The 26,703-nt window shown below is 31.0% G+C and overlaps 1 protein-coding gene across 5 annotated transcripts in view; it reads right to left on the bottom strand.

Annotated features, from left to right (window-relative positions):
- unc79 (UNC-79 domain-containing protein) overlaps nt 1-26,703 on the bottom strand; it is a 167,990-nt gene that overhangs the window by 83,048 nt on the left and 58,239 nt on the right. For all 5 annotated transcript variants that reach the window (XM_085812910.1, XM_085812912.1, XM_085812911.1 and 2 more), the window contains 7 exons: nt 23,808-23,911; nt 21,376-21,463; nt 20,635-20,723; nt 20,349-20,472; nt 14,064-14,357; nt 7,776-8,006; nt 528-855 (listed from right to left, as the gene is read on the bottom strand). In XM_085812910.1, coding sequence (XP_085669036.1) covers nt 528-855; nt 7,776-8,006; nt 14,064-14,357; nt 20,349-20,472; nt 20,635-20,723; nt 21,376-21,463; nt 23,808-23,911 — 1,258 coding nt within the window. The remainder of the gene's footprint in view (nt 1-527; nt 856-7,775; nt 8,007-14,063; nt 14,358-20,348; nt 20,473-20,634; nt 20,724-21,375; nt 21,464-23,807; nt 23,912-26,703) is intronic.

Here is a 26,703-nt window from a genome sequence, read left to right as displayed (position 1 = left end):
AAAACAAAAATTTAAATGTGCTAAATCTATTCAGTATACATTATAATAGTATTTTAGATTTCAAACATTTTTATGATAAATGTAATGTATCAATTGTAAATCAATTTGTGGATGAATACCATAAATTAGAAAATAATAAATAAAAATTGCTATTTTCATAAAATGTTTTTATTATATACATTTTTATGCTTTTCCTTTAAATAAATTTTTCACAATTAAATTTTCTTTTAATATAAAATAATACTGAAAGAACTAATCATCAAGACTGATAGAAATCTGTATTGCTGTGAGTTGGATGTGCAATCAGCAAGGTTATTATGGCTTGCAGCAAATGAAAAAACTTAAATATAAACAATATAAGTCAAAAACTTAAGCTTGATTGTTTAGCTTGTTTCTGAAAAGGGTTTCCATAAACTTCTTTGTAGAAATCAAAACTGGTAACATTTAAAGAAAAAATACAAAATCTTCTATTCAAGACTTATTCATAAAAGCATAATAATTCTATATTTATATATTGAGTATCTTACCTACATCATCCTCAGTTAGAGTAACTTCTGTAGCAATTGCAGTTACCACTGTTTCAGTAGGTATAACTGAGACAGTATCCAGCTCAGTTGAGCATTCCTGTACTGTAGCAGTTTGAATTGGAGAAGTGTGACCTACAAACACGTTATCTTCTGAATCCTCAGAAAAGAAATTTACAATACTATGGTGAGACACATTATCATCTCTATGAGGAGAAAGACTTGGTCCTTCACCTTCTGCTTTGATATTAGTTTCATTTCTCTCTGGAGTACCTTCATGTTGGTATCTGAATTCAGACTTCAGATCAGGAACAGGAGAACCTCCAGGAATCTAAATATATGTACCAAAAAAAAAAAAAAAAAAAAAAAAAAAAAAAAAATGAAATTACTAAATTTTATTCTCTTTCTAGAGAGAGAGAGACACTTTCCCCCCTTTAAAACTTAAAGAATGCATTACATTTTTATAATAATTTAAATAAACTTTATTAAATTCAATAAAATTTCCACAGATATTCAATCAACTAAATCAGAGCTGATTAACTGCTATACTGTGATTATGAAATCCCTTTTTGTGACCCTCAAGCTAAGGAAATTTATTATCATCTTTATTGACTGCCTACTCTCTGATATGCATATTTTTTCATATTTTTGATCCTTTACAGCTTATTTATAATATCAGTGCCATCAAAGAAAACTATGATGAACTTAGAATATAAGTTATTAAAAGCAAAATATTTGCATGAATATTGTGCTATAAACTTCAAATAAATATATAAATAAACAAAATTTATTTTATGAATGTTTCATTGACTTATAAAACAATATAAATTTTAAAAAATATGTTAAGAAACTAAATAATTTACAGATACTGTGTAACTACTACTATGAATTCTAGAACATAATTTTAAATACTCTATAAACAACAGAGTTGCTTGTGGAGCCAATATGCAACTTAAATTGGATTGTTTATATAAAAATATTAAGCATATCTGATCTCAAGAATGCCCCAAATTAGCCACAATATTTTAAAAAAAGATAATGTTTTCATCAAAAATATTACTAGTCATAAATAATATTAAATTACTGCTTCAAATTTTTCTTGTTCTCTGCAAGTTAAAGGCAACACATAACAAGATTTTGCAGCAGGTAAGGAATACAAAAGAAATGGTTTCAATTATAATAAATTAAGACTTGGCTGCAATATTTTACTGGTATCATATCATATCTAAAGCCCCATCTACACAAAAAGACATATCTCTGAACAAGACTTCTTTGCAGACATGTTGCATGACAGCATTAACATCAATATTTTGCATCTAAATTTCTCTCAGCTACCAAGAGAGCAGTCAAAGCATGTGAATGACTTACATCCAATAGGAGACCTCTATCGAATTCACAACAAACATAATACTTTTCAAAGTTTCCAATGCTTTTATTTTTCACAGCTTATTTTTTTAAATAAATTGTAATAATAACAACAGTAAGAGAATAAACAGAAGGGTTACTAGCAGACAGAAAGTAACAGTATTAAACATTTCGATAAAATGAAAATATTTTGATAAAAATGAAAAAAATGAAAAATACAAAAATTAATAAAGTTGTAATTTAAAAAAAATAATAAAGTGGAAAAGGAAAACAATTACTTGCAAAATATGAAGCGCATATATATGGTATAAAATATGTAAAGCAAGCTTCTAATTTATTAATTGTGAAATGCATGTACATACATAAGATAAAAAAGTAAAACTTAAAATTACTCAGATTTAATCTACAGGGTGATCTTTTTTAAAATGACAGTGTTTGGAGCGCACTGTAGCATGATCTAATAGCCAAAATAGCACCAAACTTGGTATTTAGACTAATCAAGACATGGGATATCAAGACATACAATCGTACAGTTAAATTATTAATGTTTATTTACTACATTAACTTCCCCGGTGAGGAATTAGACCACATTCAATGTGAGCACCGTTCTCAGAAATAACACCGTGCATTCTGTGCACAACGTTCTCCACAGCCGTATATAACGTATCACGAGGTTGTCCTTTATAATAGACAAATTTGATACTCCACCAACATGAACTTGAGATTTCAAATAACCTCAAAGCCAAAAATTGCATGGCATGAGGGGAACGATGCAGCCATGCAACTGGAAAACTGTGACTTATGACTCTATCATCAGTGAAGTTTTGGCGCAACAGCTGCTTTACCTTATTACTAATGTGTGGAGCACCATCCTACGTAAAGATTGTCTGTTGGAGATGGTTTTTTTGCTAAAGTTGTGGAATAACAAACGTTTGCAGCCTTTCATGGTACCTTTCTGCACTTATGGTGCACGTTCAGAGTCCTGTCGGTGTGATGGTCTCAAAAGAGAATGGCCCAATTACAAATTCGGCTGTGAAACCACACCAAACATTGACTTTTGGGAAATTTAATGGAATTTCATGCATGGTGTGGGGCTGCTCAGAAGCCCAATTCGGCTATTTTGTGTGTTTACGGACCCACTGAGATAAAAATGGCACTCATCTCCCCACAGAATGTGCCATGGGAAAGCATCATCAATTTCTACTCTGGCAAGAAATGATAGAACGAATGTCACTCGCTTATCATATTCACCTGGTTTCAGTTCGTGCAAGCGGCTGATTTTGTAGGGGTAAAATCCAATAACGTGCTGCAAAACTCTCCACATCGTGGAACAATCCATGTCCAATTTTCGAGCTACACCCTGGGCGCTGCTAGTACCAGCAATGGTTCCCTGCGATCCTTCGACAATTGCAGTTGCCACATCAGCTATTACATCTTCTGATACTGGTTTATGTCCTCTCCCAGCACGAATGGTCAGTGATCCCCGTTTCCTCGAACTTCTTAATCATTTTCTTAAGACCATTCAGCGATAAAGGCCCCTTTCGTAATTTTTTTCTGGTTCGAAATTCCTGAAGAGCTGCGGATGCAGTACATTGATTCATGTAATACAGCTTCACCAGTAACACACGTTTCAGTAACATGAGAGGCATGTCCACTGGAGCTCGTTTACTCTAGCTGAGATTATTTGTCAGAGATGTCTATTACTTGCTTTTATAGCCCCTATTACTGGCACTGTCATCGCACAACATTTGCATTTTTTTTATACCCGTGTTTTATGCTAATTCTCGTTATTGTAAGTTACAGCAGCGCCACAAAATGCCCTAGCAGCGATTTTTGGAACTAAAATTTTTTTTCACGGAATCTTTTTTCCCATGTCTTGATTAGTCTACATACTAAGTTTGGTGCCATTTCGGCTATTAGACCTCACTACAGGCGCTACAAACACTGTCACTTTAAAAAAGATCACCCTGTATATACTTTCACCCTCTATTTTAAAAATAGTAATAACTTTTTCTAAATTGCACCACTGAAAAACTAACTTGCATTATGTAGAGCTCTTGGCCAGTCATCATTAAAAAGTTAAGCAAAGAACTCCAGTCTTATATAAAGGCACTGCTGAAATGTGCACTCACTTTTTTCAGGCTAGCTCATGTTTCATCACTTTGTTGTATCTTCCACTGTTTAAAAATGTGATAAGCCTAATTAGAATTAAGGGATATTTGTTCCATCCATAGTGTTTTGAAAAGGAGAAATGTCATAAGAAATTATTAATCAAGGAATAAAATCATGCATCTTGTTAATACTCAAATCTGCAATTTTCTTTTATTACACAATTATGTCAGCCACATCTAAAACCATCAGCTATGATTACAATTGTATTCTCTCGCCTGCACTCCTAAATCATTACATTATATAAAAGTTTACAATTTGACCAAAGTACCAGATTCTTAAAAGATGAAACTATATTATACTAGGTATATGACTGCTTGCATCCTCTCCTTAGGAAGGACATAAGCAGTGATAGCACATACCCGTTGTCCTCTTAAGTATACTAATATGAAAACTTTTTTTTAAGGCCAGTCAGCTATGGCTATAAATTGGTTGAGTGCTGCACCAGTCACATTTCTTTAGCCAAAAAAAACTCCAAACAATTTGTACCATGTTCTTCAGTAAGCTAAACATTGAGAGTAGTTGCCATTAGTTTTTACAAATGTGATTTCCATACGTAATTTCGTTGGCTGTTGCTGAACATGACAGTGTATCCTATTATGCACAATGATCAAGACTGTAGTGCAGGTGCTGCAGGCACTGTAGACCTGAAGAGCTACTAGTTCAGAGACATATTTCTTTGTGTAGATGGGGTGTATTAAAATACAGCACTTTTCAAAAATTGGAAAATCATGCAATGAATATAAAACTTACAACACTTGAATTTGGCTGTTAAATGGTGTTAGTGAGCTCTTTATGAAATGACAATGTACAGCACAATGCAATGCAAATGGAAGCACCTGATACAATTCAACATGATGGCACATCTTATGCAAAGAAACTTAGGTTACTCTATCAGAGAAAGATCCCTGTTAAAGATAGCTTAGGTTACCATTAAGGGATAGCTTAAGTTTTCTGATCAGAAAAAGATGCAAATTACATTACAGATGACTAATAATCTTACTAGTCATCTGTAAATCATCTTACAGATGTTGAGTAAACAATTTTTTATTCAAGTAAGAACTGCTGTACAAGCATTTTCTTCCTCCAGGGGAATGCAATATAATTGTACTCGAAATGCAATTTGCTTATAAAGCGGTTGTTTGAGACTTTTCCTGAATTTTACCTAGTAAGTTAGTACTCATTTTCCATACGACTTAAGCTTGGGCACCTTGGAGTGGTTAGGGGGCTCCCTTACCTGAGGGACAGCAGCTGAGTTAAAAATGTCTACTACAACCAACCTGCTGTGAACCCTAGGGTACCAGGTTAGCTAACGCCTGTTGTCAAAATGGCTAAATACATATCCAATTGACATGGATTCAAAAGACTATTTAAAGGAGGATCAAGCCTAACTTACCAATCTAAAGACTATTTTTGCTAATAAATCTTAAAATGTTAGCAAAGGCACTGCATCAGGTATCTGACATCAATGTTAGTTTATGTTTAATCTTATAACAGATCAGTGCACTGAGATGGCAAGCCTTGAAGGTAAATTTCAAGTTTCAGAACAAAAAGACAAAGTTAAACATTCTGTATGGGATCATACCCTTACCAGGAAAAATAAAACAAAACATATTACAATTTTATACCTTACAGGGGAATAAACAAGAAAGTATTAAAAAGAAACTTTTGAAAAGCATTGATCCTATAAAGATTATAATTAAGTACTTAAAACAGGTCTCAAAAGGGGGCCTGTTAAATAAAGCAAGCAAAGAAAAGGACTTAGAAGTTCTAGAGTCCAAGATTAATCAAGTTGTAGATGCAAGATGTAAGATTAGGATGCAATTCAAATTAAACATCCTCAAAAACGACTACTAAGAATTATAATATATATCATTCCTAAGGATGTTACCAGGGAAGATCTGAAGAAGTTTCTGGTTGCACAAAGTGATGGCATACAGGACAATTCCATCAATACCACGTTACCAAAATAGCAAAAGGAAACAAATCACTGGGGAATCGAAACCTCTCCTGAAGCCTTCAAAAGCTTCAGTAATATTAGGAAAGTTTGTTTAAACTGGGAGCGCTTTAGTTTAAAGAGTAAATTTAATTGAACTGGATTGCTGCTGTCTTTATGAACATATTTCAAAGAATTGTCAGATGGAAAAGGTCTGCAGCCAAAGTGGAGAAATCGGCATAATTTAAATAACTACAAAAACCAAGAAATGAGATGTATTAATAGTTTTGAACAAAATGAGAACAGTGCATTAGAGCTAGATTCCAACCACTTGAATTATTCAAAAAATCTGTCCCTCAAGAGAGATGAATTAAGAAAACAAATCAACTATGGATAATAGCTCAATTCAGAAAACTATACGAGTAATTCAAATAAACTTAGCACATTCTCAAGCTGCCACAACACAGCTTGAATTGCACAAGTTTCCAAATAAATCCATCTAAGTTACAGTATTTCATGCAGTGCATTAAGTAAAATTTAAAAAATAGACTTTTTATTTAAAGTAAGCTTATATTTCACAGCAATTTCCAAACAAAATTTATCTATATTTCAAAAATTATAAGAGACAGCACACATCATAATTTTCTGCCTTTCGAGACATTATTTTTTAATTTCACTATACCAAATAACCAAATTCATAAATATAAAAATAACTGAATTTATAATAAAACAAATATAAAATTATGCTCACAGGTAGTCCAAACATATTTCACAATAAAGGCAATCTAATAAAATAAATACAGTAAGACCCTGCTTAACGCAGGGGATGCGTTCCATCAAATTAGAGCGTAATGCGAAACAGCGCTAAACGAGGCTATCTTAACATGTAAATAATGGAGTTAGGGGAAGATGGATAGAAAATTGGTTAGGTATTAAATTTAATAATGTTTTTTTAATAAAAATAAAACCAAACATTTATTTTTTTACAAAAATAAAAACAATATAAACGAATATATTTATGAAAAAAATAAAATTCTAAGCCAGTCAGATCATTCAGTCTATTCTGTGTTTCCAATTTTCTGCCTTTTTTTTCAAGAAGGCATTATGATAGATTGGCTTAATGGCATATTGCGTTCAATTTCGTCGTCAATCCATATAGACAGTCGTTTTTCCACTTCCTCTATAATGTTATTTCTAGAACGGGTAATTCTAGTTGCAGAACTTGACGTAGTTGCAGTTGCCGATGACAGTATTTTGTCTTTATTCTTAAGAATTGTCCTTATTGTTGAAGTTGCCAAATTCAATGCAGCACTAATTTGAGATTGACTCTCACCAGAATCTAATCTTCTAATCACTTGCATTTAAGTTTCCAGTGAAATGCTTTTTCTGGTTGCTTTCTTTTCTTGTTTTTTTATTATCACCCATGATAAAAACTAAAGATCATAATATTTTCAATGTATTAATCGTTATAGTATTATGTAAATTTATACTTACAATAATGCCAACAAATGTTTCAAATGATAAAAATGCTTCCGTACAGCCCCTCACCGCACCAAACAAGAAACATAACTACAAAGTTTCGGATATGTTATTTGGAAACCTACCGCTGTGCACAATTTCGAGGAATCCCCGTAGTTCATGCTGCAAGCAATATCGGGGAATCCCGAGGTTGAAATAAAAGAACGCTAAACCGAAACAGCGCTAAACGAAACAGCGTTAAGCGGGGTCTTACTGTACATTTATAAAGAAATGAATATTAAGTAGGATAGAAAATTTCTCACATCAGCCATAGTAACTTCCATCACAGGAGAAAAGTATTCAATCAGCATAAGACTCAGCTGATAAAATATAGCACACATTTCACAGAATATACACTGACTGCCTTCTGTAGGTTCAGAACAAGTATGAATACCTTCCCAAGGTGCTTCAATAAAATTTCGAATCAAAAGTAATATACTTTGTGCATCTTTCTGCTCAAAACCTTTGTGCAAAGGAACTTCTTGAAGTTCTAACTGTAAAAAAAGCAGATATTAGTTTGAAAGAAAAAACTATTAAAAATATAGGAAAAAACAGGAGAAGAAATTTTTCTTTTCCCCCAGCTTAGATCTAGTTTATTATATAGTTTTTGTTTATAATGAAAATTTAGGTTATATGGGATTTTCTTGCAGAAGCAAAAAGCAATTCACAAAAATCATTTTTCTTTTGATTTTTATCCAATGTTTAATATAATCAAGAAATCTAAAATAATTAAACTCCATTAATTCAACTAAGAACTTACTATGCACATTTTTACCAGCAAAAAATAGCAATATTAAGATAAAATTTTATATAGGGATCTTTTGTCAACAAAAACTGCAAAAAAAATTAAGCCTTCAAAAATCTGATTCATATAAATTATAATGCCCTAATACAGAAAGAAATTCATTCTTGCTCAAATATAATGATATGCTTCAAATGTACAGTACAGAATTTAAAAAAAAAAAAAAAAAAAGCATTTTCTAATGAAAAGTATATCCAAATTCAACATGGTTTAACATTTATTGATGAATGCATATGAGAAAACTGAGTAAGTATATTTAGCATTTAAGTGTAAAACTATTATTTAAAAGAATTGACAAATACATATCACCAAAATTTATATATCTTTTAATATAAGTACAATTTTTAACATTCATTTTTCAAAGAAAGCCTATTAAAGATAATTTGTTCAACATGCCATTCTTAGCTAGCAGTAGAAAACAGGATTTAAGAGTACTGGCAGAAGAGTTAGGTTTAACTGTAAGACCTGAATTTAAGATTGCTCAGTTGCACAAATTGATTATTAAAAGTCCTGGTTATGATAAAGAATTTACTCGAGAATTACTGGCTGCAATTAGAAAAGAGTGAGGGGGGGAAAGAAGAAAGAGAATAATAAAGAGAAGAACTAGAGGAAAAAAAAAAAAAAAAACGTGAAAGAGAAGAGCGAGAAATGAGAGAAGAAAGAAAACATGAAAGAGAAGAGCAAGAAAGAAGAGAAGGGAACGAAATAGAGCCCTTGAGTTTCAGAAACTTGAATTAGAAGCAATGACTGCAAGAGCACAGTCGGTAGAAACTATGCAGTTATCTGAGCAGCTTTTGAAAATCAGAATTCATGATGTCCTGCCACATTTTAACCCTAAAGAAGATCAAATAAGTTTATTTCTGGTGTTATTTGAGCGTCATGCTAAAATTATGAATATACCTGTTGAAAACCAAGTGACTCAACTTATTTCATTGCTGCCTCCTGATACTGTTTAGCTTATTGCTAGAGAAACAGAAGAGGATGCAAAAAAAGTATGAATATGTAAAAAACTTTACTGTAACAACAATTTAAATTGAGTGCGGAAAAATTTCAACAATTATTTAATAAACTCCAAAAATCTTTTGAAAGCACCTCATATGATTTTTTACTATGAATTAAAAAATTATTTATAAGGATGGCTTAATGGATTAAACATTAAAACTTTTGAACAGCAAAAAGATCTGATGTTGGTTGATCAAATTAAAAAGTGTACTTCTCTTTATTTCAATGAGCATTTTATGGACGAATGGACTACCATCATTTCACCTACTGAGATGATTAAAAAAACTGAAGATTTTGAAGATGTGAGAAAAACAATAAAACTGAAATTTTCTACCAATGACACTGAGAGAACTAATAAAACCCTCATTATGAAAATTTTGTGAAAAAAAAGAGAGCATCTGCCACATTTTAAGCATTCTGATAAATGGGATGATTCATAATACCAGAAAGACCATTGACAACGAGAAGATGTCCAACAAAGAAATCAGTTCTAAAATAAGAACCAAGAAAATTCATGACAAAAGATATAAACCACATTGTTTCGAGTGCGGGTCATATGAACATTATAAGCCTCGATGTCCCTGCTTAAAATCAACCAAAGAAATAAATTGTGTCTCTTTGAATAATGATTTGTTAGAGAGACACATACAATTAACAGTTTAGTTAATGGGTATGAAATGTCTATTCTACAAGACACTGTACCCACAGTAGACATTATTTCTCGAAAATACACAGATAATGCAAAAAATGACTGGAGAACATGTCTGGGTACAGTATCTTTTAAATGACCATTTAGTGAGCCTATTGTTAGCGGAAGTTGAAATTAATTATGAAGTTGGTCATATAAAGACAAAGGCAGCTGCTGTTGCAAATGATTCTGATAAATATGTATTGGGTAACAAACTGCTCAATTGTTCAAAAATAAACCATTCTTTAATTTGGAACAGGTAAATGCAGAGTTGACATGATCTCAAGTAAAAAGATCTCATGAAGGAGATCGAAGTAGAGACCCCGAAATGGAGAAACTAGAAGAACTGTCATTTATTTAGACTGAAGGAGATATTTTACAGCAAGCTGATGAGGAAGACAAAGAAATTAAGTAATTAATGCTAATTCTAAGGAATTAAATGAATCTCAACATCAAAGCAGATATCTAGCCTCATTGCTTAGCAAAGCTAAAAATGAAAATTCCAGCAAGACAAATGATTTCACAGGAAAAGAAAATGGGTTATTAGTGAAAACGAAAATAGATAAAAGTGGAAATCAGAGGGAATTAACTATTATTCCTGAAAAATATAGGGATCAAATGCAGAACTATATATATTTGAGGCAAAACTAAGCAAATAATAGTGCTAAAACTTGGCCTAATTTGGTCAATACACACCCTCCTAAAAGTCAAGCTTCTGTCAATGCTTCACAGAAATCTGACACACATCTAAGGGTTCACCTCCTGGTGAGAAAATTGAAGTTATTGATGCGAAAGTTGGCTCACTTTATTCACCTGGTAATTCACCTTCTATGGATAGTGTGCATGATTATTCCCCTACAAGCTCTCCAGTTCCTTCTAATAAAAAAGCACAAAGATGTGTCTGACAGTTTGTTAACAGCAGATCAAAGGACTTCTGATAAAAGAACTCATGAAGGCACTTCTAAAGCTGAAAAATTAAAAATACGTTCAGAATCTAAGCACATATCTGAAAAACTTAGCAAAGAGACATAAAGATGATAAAGGGGACTCAAAGTTGCCACATTCAGTGAGAATGCAAGTAACAGATAAGAACAACAATTCAGCTCAAAGGACCGAAAACTATCTGAAAAGAAAGAACTCACAAAATTAGATGATTCTCAGTTAAAAATTCTAGATGAATTGCCAATTTCTGCAGTTGAGATGAAAATCAAGAAGTTTTTAAAGAAACTAAACAGACAAGGGCAAGTTGCAGAGGAAGTAAAACTGCTGGAAAGGACTCACTCTGTTACATGCTCCTGACTTCAATAAGGAGTTTATTTTGCAAGCTGATGCTTCAAACATTGGTACTGGTGTTATTTTAGCTCAGAAAGCTGAATGAGACACTGAACATCCAGTATTATATCTTAGTAAGAAGTTTACAGAGACTGAAAAAAAGTACTCTATTACAAAAAAGGAATGTGCTGCCATAATATTCACTGTAAAAAAATTGCAATGTTATTTAGATGGGTATACTAAATTCCTCATCATGACCAACCATAACCCCTTAGTTTGGCTAAAAAATAATGCGGGTCTATATCCGCAACGTGAAAGATCCACTTCGATGAACGACAGTGTAATTGTAGGGTTAACCCTACAATTACACTGTCAGACACTGAACACACCACAATTACACTGAATTACACACCACAATTACACTGAACGACAATTACACTGTCAGACACTGAACACACCACAATTACACTGAATTACACACCACAATTACACTGAACGACAGTGTAATTGTAGGGTTAACCCTACAATTACAAATTACACTGTCGTTCATCGAAGTGGTAAAAACCATAAAAATGCAGACACATTAAGTCATACTCAAAGGGCTGTTTAAAGAATTTGTTTCTCTATATAGATGAAAAAATAATTTGTTCTTTCCTCTTTTTCTGACTGTATGTTATTTTGTTATTTCAATTATGTATATGATATTATGTTGTTTTGAAAGAAAAAAAATGTAAACTGTAATTTATAAAAATATCAATTAAAGTTTACCTGGAGGGGGGGGGAGAATTTTTAATATTTTATTATTTAACAAATAATTATATTTATTGCCCTTGACATTGGAGTGGCAATGCCATATTCATATTATGTAATAGTTGCTGAGGAACATCAGAAAATGTTTACAAATGTTATTCTGAAAGTTTTACCACTAGTAGATGTATAAAAAATTTATAGAGAAAGAAACTGTAGTAGGAAGCTGGAGTGGGAAGCCGTAACAGATAGAACTGTAATCAAATTATCTATCTTCGTGAATTGAAAATAACATTTATGTTTTACTAAGAAGCTCATCTGTTGTTTCAATAAAAGCTGCAAAATACATTATAATATCACGTTCTTTGGGCTTATACAACATAAAATTAAATTCAACAGAAAAATCACAAAATATTTAAAAACAGTATATGTTTAGAAATTTTGATAGACAGCCTTGTGTGTTAGAGATAAAAATGTTTTTTCACCGTGAGAGTGCTGCTATTGCTTGCTTGTTGAGTTTTGAATTGTTGAGTTTGTTAATCAAAAATTCAAATGTAATTTAATATATACAATAGATAATAAAATAAATTCAAAATTTGGGCTTTCAGATCTCCATGTTCAGGTGGAGGACTACATTATTCAAAATTTGATGGCACCAGGTTTTTCACAATGTGCCAAACATGCATATATGCATGCAGATTCTTCATTATTTAATTTCTTTAAATATAATGCAGAGCAATAATATTTGGTGGCAACAATTTGAAAAGTGATGTGCCGTTTATTGTGATTCAATGCAAAACAGAGTTTCAAGACTAATACCTCATTCGAGACTGAGTCTGAGTAAAGGCCAAAAGTCTTCACTCAGACAAATAAAAGTATGTCTGAGTAAAGGCCTTTGAGCAAATTTCTAATTCAGAAGTCAAACAACAAGAATCAGCGTTAATTTACAAAATTTTCACAGGACTAGTTTCGATGGTTTTACCGAACCATCATCTTCAGCTGCAAAACCTTTTGCGGTGTCTCAAATTTCTAATATTTATTTAAGAAATTTCCTTCAGCAGATATGATAATTTGCATTCATATGGTTAAGGAGTATGAAAATGCAGTTTTTATGCCTAAAAGGCATTTTCTCTCGAAATCTTACATAATTTTAAAAGTAGTCTTTAGATACTCAAATTGATAACAAACCAGATGACTGTTTTTATAATTTTAGGTAAGATATGTCTTTCTTCATTTATATTTCTTTTCTTCCATGAATTTCAACTTTTTATAAGCCCAACTATCTAAAATTTTGACATATGCTGCATTCAGGCTGGACAATTTCACTTTATCTTTCAAAAACTGCCTTAAATAATATACCATAATTAATTATACGCTGTTTACATAAAAGAAATGCTGAGCTATATTTCTGCTTTTCTTTATTATTAGGTAAAAGTAGAAAATTATCTTCATATTTCCTTTGCTGACAGAAAAAAGTACTAACATTAAGTTTCCTCTACAAGTAAAATTTTGTAAAACAGCAAGAATTTAGCAAGTTCCAAAATAATAATTAACAAGTGTTATTCAGTTTTCAGGCATTTATGATTTTATTCTTTTTTGGATAAAATATTTATTACATGGAACTGAATTTTCATTGAATAATTTCAAATACAATAAACTAAGAAGAAAAATTGAAATGGTGAGGAAAAATATAGTTGGGAAAATTAAAAATACTGAGCAATTCCTGTTTGTCTTAGCTACAACAAAACATTCACGATTTTTAGGCACTTCAGTTTCCTTTACATTTATTATAAGAATGTTAATAAAAATAGTCAGTAGTAAACTGTAAATAAAAGCATGGAATATGAAAAACAAATGAAATAAAAATCCACAACTTGCTACAAAAAAACTGAATTAAAAATCATTGCAAAAACAAATTTTAATAATGCAAAATAAATATGGAATCCCTAAAAAAAATTAAATTCACCAATGACAAAGTAATTTATAAAAGGATTTTGAAAAACTTTTGAATTAAATAAAAAAATTAATGTAAAGACATACTTGCTTGATCAATATGTCAAGCATTAAGATGTAGCATGACAAATCTATTTCGGCATCTGATTTGTATTCCACATCCAACAGAGGATTTTCATCTTCTGGAACATTCATAAGATGTGATCGCTGGAACTTTAATTGTGCATTACTTCCTTTTTGTTCATGAGATGGAGGTGGAATTAGAAAGCAACTTTTTTCTCCTTCTTTCTTTTCATCACGAGACACCATATTAGAAACTCCATTCATGAACATATCATAAAGCAACTCTAATGGTACTGGAACTTCCAATGCACTTAAAATCTAGGCATGAAATATTAATATTTAAGAATAAACCTATTTTAATCATCCAATAGTACCATATTTCAAATATAAAAATTTCTATGGCATAATATATATTAGTTGGAATAGAAATTCAGTACAGGATTTAAAAAAAAGTACTTGTATCTTATTCTACACCAAGAGTTACAACAGATATAGATAGATTTCTTAAATGGTGAACACATTATTATGCACATGAAATTACAGCACCAGGTTATCAATGATTTGAATCAAAAGATTTAAAAAAATTGGTTAAAATAACTGTACCCTCATTTTTTTAAACAATAGGAAATGTGTTAAAATCAAAGCTTAAGATAATCTGTGATGCTTTTGAGATTTTATTTACTGAATACAAAAGGTAAAAACTTTTAAACATGGCCAATTTTTTTTTCTAACAAGCCATTGTTAGCCCAAGGCAAAAACGTGTATCACTTCCATGTCCGCTTAGTCTGAAGGGCAAATATAATCATGATTGCACTAATTAAGAGCTAGTAAATATGTGGTAAAAATAACATCTCAGAATTCTAAAATAAATCATCAAGTAGGTAAATCATCAAGTTACTGTGCTAAAATTTGCATTATTTTGTAACACAGAAAATACTTATAGTTTTGGAGGGGGATGCAGTCACCCTTTTATTTAGTTGCTAAGTATTTAGTTTCAATTTATGAATACAAAAAACTATTTTATTCAGATTTTGGTATTTATTAATATTTTCCATACTTTTTTCTTTTTTAATTAATAAAACACATTAAAAATAATCTAAATTTAAGTAAATATGTATGAATTTTTCGAGCTTGGAAAAGAAGGGGATATGATCATCTAGCAATGGTGAATGGGGCTATGGGACAAAACAGGGTTGAGAACCACTGTGCTAGATAATTGGTCTAATATTCACAATCAACCAACACTCAATGTATGTGACTGTATTATAGATGAAACTGTACATTTAGTGGAAATTATGGATATATCATTAACACCACATGCAAATGAAAATTTACATACATACTTTCTGCTGATGCCATTAAAAAAGTTGAAAACAAATTTAAATATAAAATTTGTAGTTTTGTAATTAATGCAGCAAATATGGCAAAACTGAGAATTTATTTTGCTGCATCACTCTGCACAATTTTTGAGTAAAGCTGACCAGAAGCATTGGTAAATAGTTAAACATTTATTTAAGCAAATAATGCAAAGAGCTAATTTCGGAATTCTCTTCAAATATAGATTTAAACCAAGAAAAACTCTATAGAAATCAGCTGGCTGAAATGATTCAGGGTTCGTACACATTTCTGCACACAGAAATTAAGTACTTTTAAGGACTTTTAAGGACCATTAATGAAAAAAATTAAGGACCTCTGAGCAAATGGGAACTGAATAAATTCAATTAAAAATATTATCCATGCCTGAATTTCACTTTTGTAATGCCATCCTAAAATGAAATAGATCCCTAAGTTGTATGCAGTATTACTAAACATGAATTAACTAACATTATTATTAATAAGTTTGAGAATAAAATAAACTTTATGCAATTTATCAAGTAGCATTAAATATTTGACACTTATAATAGTTGGACATATTTGAAAGAAATAAGTGACATTTACGTTTTACAAACAGTTAGCTTTATGTTGATTTTTTTTTACGTTCGTTTTGTCGTATACTTGGTCAGTCTAGAAGTTTAGTAAATAGCAGGTAGATTTTATGTATAATGGCATAGGTTAAAATGAGAAGTAAGATCATAATCAGCATGATTCTTAACCCAAAAGACTGAATGTTGTCACCACTGCTGCTTGTCTAGAGAGAGACCTGCTGATTAGAACGAAGCTGAAAGGCTTGATGTAGGCACGGTTGACAAGTGTTGAAAGTTAGTCAGGCTGTGTTTGATGCAGTTAGTGTCGTAGCTTCCAGTAGAGTTCCAGAGGTTGTAACCCAGTTGATATACTTTAAGGTTCCAATAAGCTATTAAAGCACCAGAGGTGATAAACTGTTTTGTATTATTTTAAGTCTCACTAGATGCGAAGAATAAGTTTTACTTGAATTTTTACACTTTTTTTATTTTATCTTGTGACAGTGAGTATAAATGAAAGGCAATAACTCACTTTAATATGTAAGGATAATTTTTAAGGGTAAGCAGTTAGTTATAAATAATTAAATTAGGTAGTTTGATAACCTTAGTCATTATGGATTTACATGGCCACTATTAAATTTTATTTTTTAACAATATTTGTTAAAAACACTATTAAAATCCAAATCTAATAACATTTCACAGTTTAAAATGCATGTAATTTATGACATTAGGATAATTACACTGTAAAAGCTACAAAACATTTATGTCTTCTAACAACAACACTAAAAAAATATTTATCCATAATTTTAATTTGAAGCCATCCCAAACATTTTGGCTACTTTATATCGATTTCCTTTTCTTTAAGCATCTTTTCTAACAATTAAAGATTTGTCTCACTATGCAAACCAATGCTCTCGCTAGTGTCTGCGTGCTTGTCAACCTCTCCACATGTACCTATGAGGGTTTACTTGATCTGGTAAAAGTTAAATAGTCCGAAACCTCCGACAGTTGTGAAGCATATTATCGCTATGTCTGAAAGTATTTACAACATCAGACAAACGTTTAAAATAAAGAACTTAGAACATAAAGGCATTTTCTGATGCTAACAAAATCTACAGTTCACGGTGACGTAATTAAACAAGAACACTCTAATTCAAACTAAAAATGTGGACTAGTGGTCAAAGATTAAACATGTTTCCTTTTCATTTTAGAATTTCTGGATTTAATTAAGGATTTCTCTTACTCTAAAAAACACTAAATGCATTTAGAATTTATACAAAAGATGGCTAATTTTATTTCTTTATGAACATTCAAAAGCAATATAAAATATATATTGTAAAGGCCGGTTACAGAGCTGATGTGCCAGAATTTTTAGAATTTAGTGACACACCAAACAGTAAAATCTAGAAATGCCAAAACTTTTAGAATTTAGAGCAGACATTGGAAGCAGAACTTAGAAGGGCACTAGGCAGCAGAATTTAGGATCCACAGAGATTGCATCAGGTGGAAAAATGTGTACCAGCTCTGTGTGTGATGCATTAAGAGATATTAGATTAATCTTTTAAATTGTAAGTTTGCAATTTATTTATTAACAAAAACATCCCTATTTATTAACAAAAACATCCCTATAATGCCTGCCCATGTGATAAGATTAGAAGCGTTTTTAATATTTTCCATGCTTGTGTCTAGTGAAAAGTAGAGAAAATAAAGGGAAGATAAACGTGTTAAGATTCTAGTATTAGAAGTAAAATATTTAAATATTATGATTTCATTGTCCTTCCAGACATTCTCCAAAAAGTAAGAAATTCATTGCAAACTTTCTGCAAAATACATCCATTACGTGTTGATACCATGGAGACATTTTTCATTTTGTCACATATTTCTCGAATCTTCTAGAATCGTGGGTCTATAAATCTTGCCTTCAAATCCTTCTAAACTTTCCAAGCTGCAATGTCTAAAATCCTAAAGAAAAATTTTCAATACCATTTCTGTAACAGCAAATACATAGAAATATTTCGGGGGGGGGAAGGGGAGGGAAAAAGTATAAAATTAATTTTATAGAGAAAACTGATGCCCATTATGAGAATTTTGAATAACCCGAGACAATTAATTACATGGGAAAAACTCTTACTATGAAAAAGTTAAAAACAAGACATTTTTAATTAATTACATAGCTAATTTTGCTTTTGCTAAGAGCCGTTTTGTAAATCGTGCTTTATAGCATTATACCTTATTTATTTTTTAGATTAAAAATATTGTATAATAAGTTGCCAAAATGAAACTTTATAATATGACAGCAAAAAATAATAATGTTTTATTTTAATCTTATTTTTAAATATAATTTCAATATATTACCATTATTTTAATGAAATTTATCAATGTTACGATGTTTTAAAAAAAATCGTCGAAAAATTCTCAGATCTCGGAATTAAAAAATTTTCTATAAAAACTAATCTTAAAATCGCCAAAATGTTGATAAGTCGCAAAATTTAGAGCCGTTTAATAAAAGAATTCACATCCCCAAAGCGAGAAGTTGTTTAAGAGCTCTTTATTAGAAAAAAATTAATTTCAAAATGCTTATGTTTCACTTCTTGCTTAGAAATCCGAGTATCCCATCATTTCTATTAGAAATAGAAACAAATTATAAACCATGAACCCATTCAAAAGATAACCATATATGTCACTGAATCGCGAAAAATATTCCTCCAAAATGCTAATTCACACTCAAAATGGCAGTCGTAAAAACAGACAGAAATTTCAGATGATTAAAATTAAGGACCTTCTACCAATTTTGGCCAAAATTAAGGACTTTTAAGGGCCAAAAATCGATTCCAAAAAATCTAAGGACTTTTAAGGACTCTTAAGGAACGTACAAACCCTGATGATTATATGATTACACTTCTTCATTAAATAATACTCAATAATATTTGAGTTGATAATATTAGTGCTTTTGCTTATCCAAGTACCCAGAATTTCACAAGGAAACAAAGCATATTGATATTAAGCACCATTTGGATAGACTCTTAATGGTGAACTTGGTACTGAGTACACTGCTAGTGAAAAGCAACATGGAACCATCTTTAGCAAGCTTTTACCTCACAAATCTTTCAAACAACTAAGAACAGATCCTGGTGTTGTAGATATTACAGAATTGGGAGTTCAAGGAACTTCAATTCTGTCATATCAGACTATTTAATTTTCTTGAATAGAATTTATATGTCTTTTGTGTCATTGCTGTTTTTTTTTTTTTTTTTCATTTGTGGCAACAGTTTGGTTCTTATTATCATAATATGAGTATGTGTGCATGTATTGCTTATAGATTATCACTGTATTTTGCCTGTGCTACGCAGCTTAAATTAAGTTGCTTGTTTAAGTACTTAATTTGTTTAGTCAATATTCACTACAAATTTTCTCATTGCTGCTTTGCAAATTCTATGATTAATACTTTAATAACATTTTGAAATTATTTTATACATTATCATTAATATTTTTAAACATAAGACAAGGGCATGCCATAAAGTCCATTGAATCCTTATCACTATATAATTTATAATTATAAAATCATTACAATTACAAATTATAATAATACAAAGAAAATTTGTGTGCTTTAACATCAAATAAATTTCTTACAAAAAAGTAAAGTCTTCTAAAAAAAGAAAAATTTCAAAAATTGATACCAAAAGAATAACTTTTTAATTGTAGTTTTTATATAAATGTATGCAAACATTATTATTTATCACCATATTATCATCAAAATTAATATAAGTGCAGACGAAATATGTACAGAAGAAATATAAACACTTAAATTAAATCATTTAAAATTATAAGACTTTTACAATAAATAAAACTGCATAAAATTTTTGAAGCTAAGTCTCAAATAATTTCATACAGAAGAAAATATTAAAATAGCAGAGAATCTTTCACTTTTTAATTTGTAATAAAAATTTAATACTCCAAAAACATAAATTATGATAATGCTGGGCTGCATTATTCAAAACACTGATCAGTAACAATGCATTAAAAGCAGGATATAGGTTATTTGCTCGAATTTATTTATTAATGTTAGATAAATGTTAATAATAAAAAAAAAACAATTAAGAGAAGCACTCCAAAAATGTTATTATTTAGAGTAATAATAAGTAAAAGTAAATTTTATAAAGAATTTAACTACTCAAGACAGGATTTTAATTACTATATTTCAAAATTCCTGATCTGTTGAGAACTATAATGACAATTTTTGAAAAAAATCATTATGCAAGAAATTCCTGTCTCTTAAATCAATAAATAGCAGGGGAAATTTTTTGCATACATTATCATACATAAAGTCATTCTTTTTCCACAGATGCATATAGTTATCCATCAATTAACATCATTCACTTATAATATTCATTTATGTAAGATTACTAACTTGGAGCCAATACAGAGCTTGTTCTTGAATGGCAGCAGAATGGGTTTTGAATCTCATGCTCAAAAATTTATACATATCATTTGTATTAAATCCAAGCGGACTCAAGTCAGGATCCAGAATTTTACTGTAACAATTATAAAGCATCATATGATAACATGCTAAAACACAGGATAAATATCATTACAAAATATATAAAAATTAAACATTAATATAATGAAAAAGTGAACATGCATTTAATAACAAAGACATAATTGCAGTTAATGGGGAAAAATTCTATAAATTTTACCTTAGAAGAATTTTTAGTTCAGTAAATTCAGCTTCAATGGCTTCATGTCTAAAAGCATCCATCCAATAAGGCATTATATACTCCCAAATCTTTAAAATATAAAGATCATGTTATTAAACTAACAAAAATCTCAAATTTTCAAGAAATTTTAATGCAATACCTGTGGAATGAGAAATTTCATGTAATTTTAAGGGGTTACATTTCAATAAAATATTTTATGCATTCAAGGCAATAAACTTATGATTGAATAGTGAAATTTAGACTTCTCTAAATTTAATGAATGTACATGAAGATAAAAACAGAAGTGAATTTATATATTTGTAATAAATATCCAGAGTGAGAAAGAGCTCATACACTAATTAGTTCAAGTACAATAACTAAAAAGTATGAATTACATTTAATTAACTTTTAGAATGTAGGAGGTGTTAAAGCAACAAGAATCAACGTAATTTGCAGGAATTAGAAAAGACAAAATTTTTTATCACCTGAGCACAGTCTTCACGTTTACCATTTGAACTTTTGAAGCTGAAGAAGAAAGTTCTATATTTAAAACTTCGAAACTAATCCTGCAGATTTATTTACACTGATTCTTGTCACCTTATCAACACCTCCTATAGTCATTACTCAGCATGTTATTTTAACTCATTTAACTGTTAAATGATAGAATTTAACTGTTAGATTGTACAACAGAAAATAATGCTGAAGAAACAAATATTATTGTTAAATTTAAAAAAGGCTTACTTCTAAAGTGATTATATCATATGGAACAAGGCATAACAACCTTTTAAATCCTTCTTTGATTTGCACAGGATATGATGGCCAAGATTCCCTGAAACACAACAAAATAATTAAACAATAAATATATTTTTAGCTAGAACATAAAATGCATACAGTAACAGAATATAAAACTAATATTATCATAAGGTCTAACTTTTTTTAATAAAAATGAGTGAACATTATTCTATATAGAAATCTATTAAGGTGCAAACTAAACAAAACAAAAAAAAAAAAAAAAAAAAAAAAAAACCCTCTAAAGCTAGTTTCTTATTGAAATTAATATGAATTAGGATTGGAATAATTTTTATTATTATCTTCCATAAATTTGGATCAGGATTAAAACTTCTTGGCAACAAGTACCTATTTTGCCTCAGTATGCCTATTTTGCCATTGCTTTTCCCAATTTTTTATGAACATAAATTGGATTATGTAGTTATCTTAGCATCAATTAACAATGATTTCAACAAAGTCCAGTCAGTAATATAATTTTCGAAAAATCTTTGGATTCAATGAACTATATTTTTATATTTGGGTTACCTTCTGCAACTGAATTAAGAAACTGAAATTCAATTTTGCAGTGATTTTCTTCACGATTTCATAATTCCTTATGATTAAGCTTCAAATTATATACATAACCAAAATTTAATGCATAACACATTTCACATAAATTTGAGCTCATTAATAATACCATTTTAATTTGCTGCATCAAAACTGCTTAATTTTGCCAATACATTGTTTTTAATGTACCAGATGCTTTCAAAAATTTTGGTAAAATTCAGGCTTATATTGACATTAATTTTACAAACTCTATACATTTCAAGAGATATAAAAACAGGGCTCCTATTCTGGAAGTGGTTTTTCCCATGTGTGATGTGGATATGAGCAAGTTTTCCTTAGAAAATCCTCAACAAAGCCATTCCTCCCTTTACACAGATAATCTCATGTGCTTTGCCATAACCAAATAAAATAAACCAAACCTATTCTTAAAAGAGAAATAATATTTTGCCCCTGCTTTAAATTGGCATATTCCTTTTTCATATATAAGTTAAAATATACACAGACTATTTATATCATGCAGATGGTTAAAAATTGAGTCCATATTTAATCATTAAGAGAAGATTAGTATCTACTACAGTAAAAATTTGATTATCCAAAAAGTTCTTGAAATACTGAATTCTGGATACATGAAAATTCTGGATAGCTGAGCATATAAAAAATGGAATTCATGTTAGAAAAGCCCAAATCAATGCAAAAGATGTCCACTCTAAAATTATAAAAGCAGTCTTTCTTATCTGTTACTACCTTCAATATCAAAACCTACATTTAAAATTACATACAATTAAAAAAAAAGCATGACAGTCATAAAAGCCAATGTATTTTGATTATTACGAAATCTCGACAAACATGAAAGTTGGCAGAGATGTCGCCAATCATTCTAATAGAAGTTTAAATGAACACGCCATTCTTTACATAGTTAGATAATAAAAAGATACAAACTATGGATGTAGTATATAGAAAACTAATTTCGCTAATCATTATTTTTCACATTATAGCACCATTGTTTATCAAAAGTCGCATGCCTGGATCTTGTAATTCCAAAAATACTTCATTTCGTGCAGTCTCAACTATTAATTATTTTTCAAAATGGGATGGAAACACTGAGCCTATATCTTTTCATTATAACTTATATATAAGTTATAACTGGCTTATCAAGAATTAGTCAGATTTACACAAAGCCAAAACAAACTGATGAACTTGTGATTGTGTTATGACATCATGTTTATCCATTATTGGAGCTAACTCACATTATTTGATGGCACTGTATATTTGACAATAATATTACTAGTTCTATAATGGCATTACACATCTCTCATTTACTAAATTTTTAAGTGAAAAATTTTTCCCAATTTTCTTAATATTCCGGTTACTTGAGCTTTCCAGTCAGCACAATGTCAAATAGTCAGGCTTCTACTGTAAAAATGAAACAATATGAAAAAATAGCTTTTACTTCTAGAATTATGTTTTGATTTGTTAACTGTTCATTACTGAACAAAGATTCTGGAGCAATCATAAAATCCACAGTGTTATTCTGCAGAAAAGGATTGAGTCATGTAATCTATATACACTACAGCAAGAAAATAAGATATGTTCTGTTTCAATTTTTAAAAAGACAGTAAAACAACTACTCGTTTTTGTAATTAAAACAGCCCCATAAAATGATTTAAAAAAATTCATTAATGTGTTCATATAAGCAAAAGAAATATACACAGCTGAATGATAAAGGAATCATCTACCATAATAACTATGATTAAAGTCTAAAAACAATCTAGGAAAATTACAATTTAAAACAAAAAAGCTTTAAATTAAAATAAGATTATTTTTTAAAAGACACTCACCAGTGACCACCTACTTTAGCATAATCTACTGGATGAGGTAACAAACATGAAACAAATACTTCAAAGCGACTTTTAGCAACTTCCATCAGCCATCCATGAATGTACTTCATAAAAAAAAAGAAGATAATTATGAAAATATAGTTAATGGAATGAATATACATACATGAGGTAAAAATTACTGCAATATTGTTATGAAATGTCCAAACGTGGTAAGATGGCTTCCCCGCAAAGCAGTTTTAGGGTTGCCATAAAATAGCAATGGAAGACAGGGTTGCCACATTTGATGAGAAATCGTCCATTTGGCTACATTTGGCGATATACCATCGATGGATGGAGAACCTTCTGGAACGAATTCTTACCCGTTTAGCCCAGAATGTTCTCGAACACAAGCCGAAAGCTATATAAACCCTGCTAGTCCGCAGTCAGTCAGTGTTTGCCTCATCTAGCAAGCTGATAGTCAGTCATAGAGTGTGTGCTTCATCGAGAGGGCGAGCCAGAGTGCCTCGTCTGGAGTGAGAGAGAGTTAGTATTGAGTTGGTGTCTCGTCTAGCGAGTCAATCGAGTTGACAGCCGGGCAGCAAGTGCCGAGTGGCTCTACGAGTGCACCAAAAGAGTCTCGCGGTTAGTGCATCGTCGAGAGAGCATGTTGAGCTCCGGGAATGACTGAACCGAAGAGTCGGAAGCTGTGCTCTGTGTGTCGTCGAGTGCATCCCCAGATGTAACATGGCGAGTCTCAAGAGTACGTGGAGTTCCGAGAACGATCACAGAGTCGGTAGCTGTACTCTGCTGCTTTGCCGTGAAGCTGTCTCCACTGTTATTGCCTGACAGTGTGAAGGCTGTGTCGCTGATTGTTCCAGGGAGTTTATAGTAGTTCTTCGACGACTAAAACGCGACTTTGGAGCTGTCCTGATTAATATTGGCTAAATAAAGTGTGTTTCAATATTCCATCAAGTGCTGTCGTCGTTATTCACTCCAAATCCACACGAACCCCGTACATACATGAAATAAAGGGAAAATAACGTAACAACTGGTGTCAGGAAAAAAAACGCAACAATATCACTCTTACAGTATATTTCAATGAAATTCACCTTTGCTACACAGAGATATGCAATTTTTTTGCCTGCTTTTTCAGCTTGTGTAAAAGAGAAAGTGAAAGGGTGCTTCAAACTCTAATTTCAAGAACTGCGCTAGTAGTTAGATAAAAGTTTTGCACATAGACAATGAAATATCTGTCAAATTGTGACAAATGGCATGTGATTAAGGAGATTGGAAGCAAGGCAGTCACTGACACAGGTGTAAAGACATGACAGTAGCCAAACACATTATCTAAAGAATCTGGAAACTTTAGATACTGGTCATGTATGCAAAGAACCAGGTTAAGTAAAAAATGTTCCACAAGAGACTCTCAGAACCATCGCTTGACATTTTAAAAATAAATAGAAAATTAACCTCAGCCCATATTGCAAAGAAGTTTATTATAATTACAAGAACTCCACTATCTAAATATACTATAAGTGACGGGCTGCATAGCAGAAGGCTGTATGCAGAGAAACCCATAATTTGTGTTCCAGTAACTTGGGACTTCAAAATGGGCCTAGTTGCAGTGGTGTCAAGATCATCATGACTGGAATACTAGGAAATGGAGTGAAATTATCTCTACTGATACATTACATTTTTATTTGGAGATTGATTCCAGATATTTTTCAATCTCGCATGAACAAAGCACATGCAATAATTCATGAAAATATTCATGAAAGACATTGGTACAAAGGTGGTAGATTCATGGTACGGGCAGACATCATTTTGAATGGCCACGTTGACCTACACATTTTTACCAGGGCAACCATGAATGCTGAAATGTACAAAGATGAGGTTTTCTAAATTTACATCAAGTTGTTTAGAGGTGAAATCAGTATTAACTTTCTCCTGATGAACAATGTTCATTCCCATCGCACAGCATTAGCAGCTGATTATCTTGAGGTTAAAGGAATCCAGTGGATATATTGGCCTCATATTTTTTGGATTTAAATCTAATGGAATATATGTGAGACACACTAGGATGCTGGCTTGCATCATTGCAGCCCTCACCTAGCACCTTTCAAAGAGCTTCATGGCACTATTCACCTTGAATATATTTTGTTACCACAGAGCTCCTAGAAAATCTAGTACACAACATAGAAAATTGCTGTAAAGCTTGTCTTTCAATCAGGGGTGACCATGCACCTTATTAGTCCAAAGGGGCTTTATCCCTGAAGGACTATTGTTTTCGTTTTGAGATTTTGCACTGAATCGCTATAAATTTCCGTTTCACTATTCAAACTGCTGCCACCAAATGTTAGAGTCCTACATTATATATGAAGAAATTAAATAATGAAAAATCTGCATAAATGTATGTATATTTCTCGCATTGTGATAAAACAACGGTACATAGAGCCATCGAATTTTGAATGATGCAATCCTCCTACGAATATGGGCAAGTGGAAGACCAAATTTGAAATTTCGAATTTGTTTTATTATCGATTTCATATTTGGTAAAACTTTAACGAATTTTTGATTAACAAACTCAAGGATTTGAAAGTGAGCAATGGCAATAATCTACAGGGGGTGGGCACCTTTTTATCTCCAAAGTGCGGAACTGTGTATCGGAAATTCTCATTCAGATAGGCTCATTTAAAAATTATTTTGCGATATTGCTATTGAACTGAAATTTACGGTTTAAGTGTGAAGAAGATGATATTTAATATATAAAGGTTACACACAAAACGTTAAAAACACGCCTCTTTAGGTGTAATTTAAAATCTGAAACTTTTCTTTTCTTCTTTTTTTTTTTTTTTTATTTTTTATTTTTTTTGTTTGTATCTCTAAAAATTTGTTACATTAATATTTCCCTAACCCA

This window comes from Stegodyphus dumicola, chromosome 3, assembly GCF_044657685.1.
Source record: "Stegodyphus dumicola isolate Sdum_Otavi_A_Nest chromosome 3, ASM4465768v1".
NCBI lineage: Eukaryota > Metazoa > Arthropoda > Arachnida > Araneae > Eresidae > Stegodyphus > Stegodyphus dumicola.
This window is presented reverse-complemented; position numbering and strand designations above follow the sequence as displayed.